This window comes from Psammomys obesus, unplaced genomic scaffold (genome assembly GCF_907164565.1).
Source record: "Psammomys obesus unplaced genomic scaffold, mPsaObe1.curated_primary_1811, whole genome shotgun sequence".
NCBI classification, from domain to species: domain Eukaryota; kingdom Metazoa; phylum Chordata; class Mammalia; order Rodentia; family Muridae; genus Psammomys; species Psammomys obesus.
Genome location: NW_026592548.1, coordinates 5,975,035 through 5,986,340, shown reverse-complemented (window position 1 = coordinate 5,986,340; position 11,306 = coordinate 5,975,035). Strand labels below are relative to the sequence as shown.

At 47.7% G+C, this 11,306-nt stretch overlaps 2 protein-coding genes across 4 annotated transcripts in view; one reads left to right on the top strand and one right to left on the bottom strand.

Annotated features, from left to right (window-relative positions):
- Positions 1-9,614, bottom strand: part of Tyw3 (tRNA-yW synthesizing protein 3 homolog) — a 15,626-nt gene extending 6,012 nt beyond the window's left edge. Inside the window, exons 1-4 of one of the 2 annotated variants that reach the window (XM_055614452.1) lie at positions 9,393-9,614; positions 6,271-6,351; positions 4,239-4,337; positions 1,113-1,184 (exon numbers count right to left, since the gene is read on the bottom strand). In XM_055614452.1, coding sequence (XP_055470427.1) covers positions 1,113-1,184; positions 4,239-4,337; positions 6,271-6,351; positions 9,393-9,566 — 426 coding nt within the window. In that variant the 5' untranslated portion in view covers positions 9,567-9,614. The remainder of the gene's footprint in view (positions 1-1,112; positions 1,185-4,238; positions 4,338-6,270; positions 6,352-9,392) is intronic. The other variant, XM_055614453.1, reaches the window with a different exon arrangement.
- Positions 9,543-11,306, top strand: part of Cryz (crystallin zeta) — a 32,660-nt gene continuing 30,896 nt past the window's right edge. For both annotated transcript variants that reach the window (XM_055614451.1, XM_055614449.1), the window contains exon 1: positions 9,543-9,827. The gene's annotated coding sequence lies outside the window, so the exon portion shown is untranslated. The remainder of the gene's footprint in view (positions 9,828-11,306) is intronic.

Genomic DNA, 11,306 nt, shown 5'->3' with positions numbered 1-11,306 from the left:
CACACACACACACACACACACACACACACACACACACACACACACACCAGTTAAGGCCCTGAGTATCAGGGAAAAGGTTGGGAGATCCCGTCAATTTAAAGGGAGAGATTCTGACAGTATTGGTAGGGGACTGGGAAGGCAGGACAAGAGCTCTCAGAAGCCACCAGGAGACAGTCTTAGAAATGAGGAGATGGACGCTGAGTGCTGGCTCAGGAACTGGGGCCAGGGCCTGGCTGACAAAGGCACAGAGGCAGATATGATCAGAGCAGTGACGACTGAAACAAGGGAAAGGGAGAGACAGGCGAGGAGACCCCGTGCCGTCCCTTATGTACTGCACACACATGGAGTGAAGGCTTTCATTTACTGTTCAGTCATGCTTCCTAAGCTCTTTGTAAGCCATCTCTATTTGGGAAATAGGCTATTTGTGAAAAATAGAAATAGTCAAGGGAGCAAGAATAGCAGGAATTTGACACTGCTCAAATACAATATGTGCTGTGCAAATGGTAAACATCACAGGAGATCAGAATTGGGCAAACTTACTATGGATTGAGTTGGCCAGGAAAGGACAGAAAAATGTAGGATTTAAGAACCTTGGGATCATGTGGCAGGCTTTTTCTGTGAGGGACAGGTAACAAACACCCTTGACTTTGCTGATCTCGCAGTATCCAACCATTAATCAGAGGGTGGAGTGACGGGCTCCCCGTGGCTGGACTTGGCTCCAGGAGTGCTGTCTTCTAGACCTCTGGGCCAAGCACAGAGACCAAGGCACTCAGCTCAAGTTCATAAAGCATAGCTGTGGTCAGGAGGTTGTCACCTTGGATTGCCTACAAGGCTCTGCATCGCACAACCACACTTATTCTATCACCCCCTGATGACTCAGGATGAGGCCGTGGAGAAAGGAGCAGGTTCAAGGTAAATAGAGAATCTGGTATAAAACAGAGACTCACTAACAAATTCAAACTTGGGATTTACTATCTAGGGAAGAGTCTTCCCACTGAAGGTCTGGGACCCGAAAACAGGAAGGCATTTTGAGAACAAGAAAAAGGGCAGGAGTGCTAGCAGAGGGCTCCAGCATGTCACACTCAGAACTGTTCTTGCCAACAGCACCTTACCAGCATGGTCTTCCCTCGCTTTCCCACGGTGATGCCAGAGTTCCTGAAGCCAGAATCAACTGCCACCGAATGCTGTAAGAAAACACAACACTCTAGGTGCTGGTATGCCAACTAGCCTGACCCTCAGTTATGCTCTGTAAGTGGCAGAAACAACTAACTGCAAAACCATTCTTGTGTTTGGCGGGGTGGACTATGCTTTAAGGCCCCATCATAATGCCTGTCACACAAACCCAAGAGCAGGCTTGGAAATGTCACCAAGAGAGAGTAGAAACAGTGATGGTGACATGAACCATGTTAGACAGAAGCAAACGTTAAACAAATGAGGTGCTTTCGCTAAGAAAGAACAAAGTTCCCTCGGTGTCCTCAGTCTTAGAGAAAACCATGAGATGTGATGGGTCTCAACATGCCAAACCTATGGGGGTGCTCAGGTACCTGACTGGCCGCTAAAGACCCAGGCCTTCCCTCAGCTCAGCAGTTCTTGACTTGCAATGGTTTTCCTCAGGGGCATTCTGCAGTGATGGGAGATACTGGTGGTTGCCAGGGTGTCACAGTGGCAGGGCGGTGGTGGCTGTGAAGGGGAAGTTTAGCTGGGGATGCTACCGCAGCACTCCATGGTACAAAGAGCAGTCTCTCCACAAAGCATGATCTGGTTTCAAATGTCAGAAGTGCAAGCACTGAGGATTTGCTCTAAGTGGCTCTCCTGAGATGTCACCAATCCCCTGTGTAGGCCAGCCCGTGTATGCCCTGTGTCGGTGAGTCCCACTTCCAGCTCAGACCACTCGTGCACAACCCACACCTCATTTTAAAAACCCGTTTCTCGACCAGCCAGGCTTTCACACAGGTGCCACCATCCATCCACTGTGTCAGGCTCCAAAGTGAGCTTCTTAGCTTTGGAGCCCTCTGCCCACATACAATTCCTGTTTTTTCCACCTTCAACTCACACCTACCCAGCTCTCTCCTCTCTAAGCTGTTCAAGTCTGCATGATGCTCGCAGACCTCTGCAGGAGTCTGTTTTCCTCCACTCCCTTTAGCCCTCCTTATATCCCTGCCAAAAGGGAGTCCAGACACCCCAGCATGAGGTAGAATGGTCTACATGACTGCATCCCTGCCTTCTTCTGCAGTTTCATCTGGTTTCCCTTCTGCTCTCTGAACACCAAAAGCCTTTTCTGACAGCGGTCTTTGTTTTTGTGCCTTTCAGGCCTTTCCCTCTGCCTGGCCTACTGGTTTCTCATGTGTCTTGATCCCACTGTATGATGTCTTTTCAGGGAAGCCCCCCAGCTCCTTCTTTATTCCTTCCCATTGCTCTCAAGCACAGTGCCCTAACTATGCCCTAAACAGCAAGCACCCAAGGAGAAACTGTCTTCCACTGCTCGGCTCCCTCCCTGGAATAAATACAAACTCTGGGAGAACACCATGGGTAGTTTCTCCTTTTCTTTAGTGCCCAGCAGACTGGACAACAGTGAGTGTGCTCCTGGGCAGGGGACACATGTGGCCCTGCTGCAGTCAGCTCTGCATGTCAGACTTCCAGCACAGCTCTGGCCAGGAGAGGGCGGCCTATCACCACAATGATGAGCACTGGGAACTGGGCCTGAGGACGGAAATGGGGAAGGTAAGCTTAGGAAGCGCAGGCGGTTTACTCTGGAGGGAGATGAGAAGACAGATCCATATCTAGAAGAAACAGAGCCACAGGTTGCAGAGCACTGCCTCTTAGCCAGCACTTTGGAGGCACCTATAAACGGCTCCATGTTCCTTCACTTTCTCCACAGTGCTGGGCACATGGCTTTAAATAGTGGGCACTGGCATCTCTCTGCTGCTAACCTCAGGCCAGCTCAGGACAGCTGCCTACACAAACAACCTCATTTAGGGGTTAGTGCTGAGCTTGTCTTCAAGGCATCCATGACATACTAGCCCCATTGACATTTGCAGAAAGGCCCTTTATGCTGGTAATGTTGAATGAGGTCACCAGGGCAGGGACTCACAGCACCAGGGCTGATGTCCCTGAAAGAGATGCCAGTGGCGTGCACTCACAGAGGCCAGGCCATGAGAAGACAAGGGGGAGGTGCCTATCTGGAAGGCACAGACTTGTCCCACAAGAAACCAATGCTGCCAACCCATTGGCTCGCTACATGGTATTCTATCATGGTAGCCCCAACAGGCAGGCCTCCAGATTAAGATGCACATCTCAAACCCACACACTTGGTCTAGCTACTGCTGCCTGGTCCCCACACTCTGAGCTTCCTGCACCTATAGACATCACCTGGCACCGGGGTGCGAAGACCACACTAAGACTTATCCTTCCCCACTTTTCTCCTTCATAGGCTGTCCGATCCCTAACTTCATCATCTGTTAATCCAAAGCTAAAATATATTTGATTCTGTCCCCTCATGTTCTTTGTGTCATCTCAGGCCATGCCACACACTCACAGAGGCCTAGCTGAGTCTCACCTGTGGCAGAACTAGGCTCTTAGAACACACTGCTCCAACCTTTGCAACTGGCACTTGACTGAGAAAGCAACCTGATGGTTTCATTCTGGCCTTCTGCTCTGTGAATACACCAGGCCCTTTCTCACTTCTAAAACTCTGTATTAGGAACACTCTAATCTGCTTAGAAGCACTGATTCCTAGTGATAGGCCTAACCATCTTTATTCTTTTTCTGTCCTGGCATCAGGAACTTTCTTGAGAGATGGTGAGAGAGGTGCTCACACACAGTTCTAGCCAGATGCTTTGTGAAACATGTGGACTGGTCTCACTAAATTACACTGTGATGAAACAGCGCTGCCTGCAAGCAGGCAGATGGTGTAAGCAGAAAAGGAAGATTTCAAACACGAAGTTCCACATAGTTGCCTTTTAAAACACAGCCAGACACAGGACGGCGAAATTCACAGGCAGGATCCTGAGGAACACAGTGGCCATGTGTGGTTACGGACTTTACTTTCCGAGAGGCTAACAGGAGTCCCTGATCCTAACACTTGACATAAGTGGCTAGACTAATCAAACAGATGAAAATCACTAAATCAAAACATTAGCTGAATAAACCAATATCAAACAAATTTAAAAGGTGGCTTAGAGCTTAAAATTAATTCTACCCACAGATGTCTAAATTCAAGAGCAGGCAGAAAGCCTTACCAGGGTCTGTGCATCCTGTAGTGTGCGGCACTGCACATGGAGAATGAATGGTTCAAACTTCAGAACAGCATCGCTGGCCGTGCCCTTCAGAGCTGCCATCTGAGGGAAGCAAAGGGCAGCGTCAGGCGCTGCTCCACCCTGCCCTGTGCACCTGTTTCTACCTCCCACCATCTGCTTTCCCAGCAATGATCCCACCAAGCACAGGCTGTCTGTAATATCTGTTTCTCCGGCTTTCTTGGCATTCTCTTATTAAAAACCTTACTATTTGCTTATTTAAATTTTCTCACATTTATTTATTTATTGGGTGGGTGGGACATCTGCACTATGGAGCCTATCAAAGGACAACTTTCCTTGGTTCTCTCCTGATACCACACAGGTCCTGGAGATCAACTCAGGTCATCAGGCTTGGCAGCAAGTGCCTTTATCCACTGAGCCACTGCATCAGGCCTGTTTGCTTATTGTCTTTAAAGACGTGATTTCTAGTCTCCCCATAAATCTAAGCCTTTTCCAGTTCCCCTTTCCTGACAAAAGTAAACTACTGTTTAATGTGAGCCCACAACAGACTTTTCTTTATGGAATGTAGAACATAAAGCCTGCACATGGAAGATGGCCAAATGTTAAGACTGAGACAGAGACATTCTCGTTGTGACTCAGAAAGGCCTGATGTCTCCTCAGTGTGCCCCAGAGGAACTTTGTACTGTGTACAGGACTGGCTCAAAAGGATGGAAGCCATGGCACATAGGGAAAACGCTGCTCCCTCTGTACGGGTACAACTCAGTTTCTTAGAACCAGGTATCAATTTTGCAGATCCACAGGGTAAGGGTCAAGGTCCCCTTACGGAAGTACAAAGTGGTTGCCTATCCTACAATGTCCTTCTGGGCTGTCCTGAAGCTTTATCAGGCAGGAGTCTGGTCTCCACCAGGGGATAGCACACTGTCTTTTCCTTGCCAGAGCCTGGGTCTTAGCCCTCCTCATCCCGGCTCTGAGTAAAGCATTATACTGTGGGAGCCTAGCACATGCTCTTTGTTCTTAGCAACTGCAAGTTACGTACCCTTGTCTTTCCTGAGTGGCAGGTATCTGCCTTCTGGCCTGGCTTGCCCTGATGGTACAGTATATACAGTGGCACACAGTAAACACATAATACTACAACTGAGCGAAAATCTATACCAGTTACTATTTCTGTGTGCCTGGCATTCTTGGGCAGCACCCTCCCACCTTCTCACCATGGATTCTAGTGAGCTGTCAATCAGCCCTGCCACTCACACTCTCCCTGTCCAGGAAAAGCAGTTCATCTAGCATGAAGCACCAAGTTCACGTAGGACAACCAGTCCTTTTGCGACTGGTCCACGATTGTTAGGAAAAGGAAGTCTTTTCTGCAGGGACTGTTGGCAGTTCCCCCTTGCTGCTGCAGAGACCTGCACCAGAGGAGCAAGTGCAGGCAGGAGGAACACAGCTTGCTCCTGGAGACACAGTTGAGGGAGCCCTCCTCATTCAACACAAGAATACTGGAACTAGCCATGCCTCACTCTCAGTCTGTCCTTTCCTCTCTTCTGCATACGATGGGACTGGGTTTCTAGAAGAACCAGGAAGGAAAGGTAGCTGCCTAACACAACCTTCCTGATGCTCACCTAACTCTGCAGACTCAGAAACCAGACAATTGAGCATAGCCATGAGGGTGTCCAGAAGCCAGCCTGGTAAATGATGCACACTTATCTCCAAAATTAAATGGCAATGCAGACAGAGGCAATCCCCTTCTCCTTCTATAATTTGTTCCGGATACAAAGTTATTAAATAACAGAAATGAATGTCAAATGCACAAACACTCTGCTACTAAAGAGGGTGCTGCACTGAGCCGTAGGCCCGTGGACACTTCCACACCATCACGTCCTACAACCCAGCAGGGCCCAAGTGGCGAAAGCTTTCTGGAATTCATAATTTTCAGCCATTACAATTATACAAGGTTTTGTTCTAGTCTTTCCACATAAATTTAAACTGGATTTTTAAAGTTTATTTTTACATATTAAAAACTTACCACATCATCTTTCACACAAGGTTTATGTGTGACCAGTAGCCAGGAACAGTGCTGCTTCTGAACCCCAGAACCGTTTATGCTCTAAAACAGCAGACAACTTAATTGTAATATTTGACAAAATAAGTACATTGCATTGTATACTATGACGAGCATTCTTAAGTCAGTACTCATAAAATTACTGAAAATAATTCAATGTTTTGGGTTAAGATAACCTAGAGGAAAATCAACTCAAATAACTTAGGACTTGAACGGTAAAAGTACTCATGTGCCTTCAAAAACACACCATGTTTTTGGCTTGTTTCTGTGTTGGTGTGGTGCTCGGGATGGAACCCAAGGCGTCACGAATGCTGGGTGCGTACACTTACCATGGGGTCACAAGCCCATTTGGTCTTGTTTTTGTTAGAAGGACAATGGGGGGCTTTTATGCTAGAAGCATCTGATTACACAAAGTGAAAAAGAGAGGGGCACCTTCTGGAGAATAGCCTGGGTAGTACTACATAAAATAACTACATCCGACCCACCATTCGGTGATATCTGTGATGCACACTCCTTTGAACACTTTCCTCATCACCATGGAAATATACTTGTGATTTCTATATTAGACACACATGCAAAGAAGCCAGGACCGATGTTTCAGAGATCTGGAAAGGCTTTCCAGCACTGACCTAAGCATTTTTCATTTGCCAATTCTAACAGGTATGCACAGATCCTTTCCTCAGCTACAGGAAAGTGAAAGCAAGAAACCACATACATGGAGATCACTGTATCTCTAACATATCCTTGCATACAGGGCTCTGGAGGACACTAGGCCGCCTGATCTTACAGGCATGTACCCTGAATAACTGCTTTTCATAACAAGATTTTAGTAACATGTATTTGGCCTTGTACTGGCTACTATAAACCTCAGAGCCAAGTGAGTGGCTTACACTTAACAAATTTACAGAATCTAATACCATGATTTGGGAGCATCTCTGATTTATCTATGTTTAGCTTATCCTGAGTTGTCACATTCCTTCTTTCCTAATAAGGCAGAGTAAAAGTGAATACCAACAAAGTATGAGATACATAAAGTAAAAGAGGTTCAGAGAGAATCCTAAGACAGTTGAGAATGAGCAGCCACTGCTAAGGGGTACTGTGCTTGTCCGCACACACCTCTTTGGCTATCTGGCTGAAGACTGGCGCTTGAGGACTCAGGACTCAGCCATGTAGATAGAGGGGTAGCATTAGAGGAGAACAGCTCTTCCAGAAGCTGAGGCAGGAGGATCACAGGTTCAAAGCCTCTTCGATCTACAGAATGTGCTCAAGAGCAGCCTAGGCACCTAACAGAGCCTGTTTTAGAAGCTAGAGAAAGGAGGAGAGGCTGCAGCTGTGACTTGGTGGCTGAGCATCTACTTAGCATTCATGATGCCCTAAGTTCAGCTGTTAGTGCTGCCATTCCTAACTGAAGACCATGAGCAAGACAGACACAACAGTTCAATTCTGGCAGATAGTCAAAATGAAGACAGGGTTGTAGGATACAGTACAACATAAACTTGGATTCTCTGAAGTAAGATATTACAAAGTTTCGGCACAGACGTTTAGCCAAGAAAATCCTATTTTGAAAGGTATATACATATACCCCAAATACATATATAATGACTGTTGAGAAGAACAACATAACTTTACAGGTCTCTTTATAGGAATTTCATAGCCCATGTTAAACTAAGTCCTCTCAGCACTCTTCAAGAAAGCAGTAGGACACAGACAGAAGAAGCAATTGGGACAAGGCCCACCCTGCTGAAAAAAGTTAAACTAGGCCAAGCAGTGTGCCCAAGGGCTTCTCCCATTTGAAGAAGATTGCTCCCAAGGTCTCCACCCTATTGCAAAGTACTGTCCAAACTGGCAGTACAAGACAGGGTTTCCTGGCTACCGGTCCAGAAGGTCACAACTCTCTCACCCAGATAGCTCTTCACTCTGCTTTTTGGAGAAGTCACAGGATGTGATGGTCACCCCTCCCCCCAACTAAGCCTGAATCTGCATGTCATAAGACATCCCTGGTATAACTTAAAGATCAAATATCCTTTAGACATCTGGTGACTTGAGTGCCTAAAATGAACCAATTCTGTACTGACAAGCTTGCAACCCCATGCCTCCACATACTTTTTCCTTTAAAAACCCAAGGCTTTTACCCATCACTGCTGTTCCTTGCTGACTTGTAAGAAGGCCCCACCGTGCCATGGTCTGAATAAACCTCTTGCTTTTGCACCAATCCGCCTCCAAGTTTCCCTCAGTTGCCTTTCTAGCAGTTAGGCTCTCCCTGGGCCTAACACTGTGATGTATAACACAGTTTGGAAGAGAAAAAAAAATAGTATTTCAGAGACTTACTAGGAAAGCCCTGAAAACACCCAGGTGGGGCAGTGGTAGCTGTGGTGTGGGCAGCAGGCTTGTGGACAAGAGTGCCCAAGTGTGAGCAATGGAAGCAATGGAAACATGGACAGGCCTTGCTAATCTGTGACTTTAGAAAATGATTAGCCAAGCTGGACCTAACAATTGTGACCATGCACGTGAGGTCTTTCATGCTCTAGATACAACAACATTAATAAAATGAAAATGAGGTAACTTTCAAGGAACAGTGTGAGCCAGGCACAGTAAATGATGAACATTAGTGATCCTATTTCGTCAACACAAAATCCTATGCAACAAATGTTGTCCCGTGGGACAGGAAGAGGATGAGAATACGCAAATTCCCTAACAGTCAATACTTGCAATAATCGGTTAGAGATCTCAGCCTGAGGCTTTGAGGATCTTCTACAAGCCTTGTTGCATTTAAGAGCTAAAACTGTCCAGGGATGCAATAATGGAGTGGGCCACTAGGGGGCAGTTAGCGAAGCCCATCTAGTAATAACAGTGACTTAGAACGGTTCAAGAGAGGATGAGCTTGGGCCCACGGGACTGAAGACAAATGTCCCAGCCTTCTATAACCCGAATTTTCTAGCTGTTGCCACTTAAGCTGGTTCCACCATCACTGGGGGGCTCTTGTCAGAATTACAACGCCGATTGTAAAAGGCCCAGGTGGATAACAACTCTTTGGGAGCACAGGTAACGGAGGTCACCCGCGCACAGGCGCCGGCCCGGGTCCTCACCCCGTCCAGGAGGAGGATGCGGCCTGCGCAGGAGCTGGTGGTGAAAAACTCCTCACGCGAATTCAGGAGCTCCACAACCTGCACCGCATCCTCGTCCACGCTGCCTTTCCGGCTGAGGTCCGCCTTGCTCAGGCTCTGCGCCTTCCATCGGCCGAACTCTGCGCTGCGGTCCATGCCTGGGCGACCAGGGGCCGGCTCTCTTTGCTTCGGAACGCACCTCTTCTAACCCATGGGCGCAGCCATATTGCCGCCACGGTGGCCGGAGAGGACCAAACTTCTCCATTTGCGCAATCGGGAGCCTGGTGAGAGACACTGGACTGCAGAGGAGGTGTAACGGCGAGGCGGAGCCTTGCAAAAGTTAGAAAAGGCTGGCCTATCTTTTTTCCCAGGGAACTCTTGGAGCTTAGGAAGTTTTGATTCGTATTCTAGAGAAGGGTAAGTGGTTTTTCAACGTCGATCTCATCCAAGTGAACAGCGGTTGGTTTGACTCCTTTCCTTTCCTTCCTTCTGTCCTCGGTTACCTGCTCACAACCTGGCGGTCGCCCAGGACCACAAACTCCTACCCTTGTCTGCTGGGAGGCTTGCTCGCCGCCCCCGACCCCCAAGTCCTAGGCTCTGGGAGGATCTGCACTGGAGATGAGCACAGCAGCCGGCTGGGTGTTAGGACCCGGTTGTACCGCCTGCTGATGCCAGGCATCTGGGCCCCAACTCGGGGTTCACTATTTCCCAGGTGCAGGGAGAGGACTTTCTGTGTTATGGCCTCCAGTGTGCGCACAGCAGACGCTGTTATCTTCCTTTAGCACCTGTCTACAACGGCCTTTAAAGGAAAGAAAGAGAGAGAGACAGAGACACAGAGAGACAGGGAGGGAGGGGTAGAGGAGACAAAAGACAGAAGAGACAGAGGGAAAACGTAATATTTTGTTAACTACATATTGCACATTACGAATTCTAGAGTGCCTCAAGCCCGGTGACCAGAAAAGACCTGTCAGTGACTGAAAGGTCCAAAGGCCATTTTGTGTACTATTTGTCCACTGCCTTTGGGCCTCTGAAACCACCATGACTCCCTGGCTCCTGCCCTAGGGAATGAATGCAGCTCACAGCGGCCCACTCACACTGCAGACTGCATGCCCTATCCGCGGACTGCCGGGGGATAGGGGGATCTCTGTGAGACCAAGACAGTGACCACATCATATAGCCAGAAGAATCGTACTGGACACTTTAATTTTCATCATTTATGTGAATGTCTACGTTAATAATAAGCAATGTGCTTCCATAAGCCATTCCAGAACAGTGGCAGTACATTTTATAATTAGTGGGTCCCTTTCTTCGCTTTTATTTAAAACTATCTCGAAAAATAAATTTTATTTTTCTTCCCAGAATTCAGGGAGGCAGAAGCAGGAGGATCTCTGTGAGTCTGAGGCCAGCCTGGTCTAGAGTCTGAGTCCAGGACAGCCAGGGCTACAGAGATAAACCCTGTCTGGAAAAACAAAAATTATTTTCTTTTGGTCTTTTAAAAAATACTCTTTTATGCATATAGGTGTTTTGCCTGCATGTCTGCACCGTGTGCACTGCCCGGTGCCCTCAGGACATACAAGGGCATGGGGTCTCTCGGGACTGGAGTTGGAATTGGTTGTGAGCCTGACAAGGGCATGGGGTCTCTCGGGACTAGAGTTGGAATTGGTTGTGAGCCTGATGAGTCTGCGCCACCCAAGTTGGCGCTGGAACTCCAAACGAAGCCTCAGCAAGAGGATAACATTGTCCTTTGCTGCTAACCCCAGCCCCATCCCTGTTCTTTACTAGTAGTATGTCATTACTCTGAGTTTGGGAATTGACCCATCAACTCTCTGTTAAGATACATTTATTCAAGCATAGCCCAGAGGAGAATTTTTTAATTCTGTATGTCCTAGAAGTAAA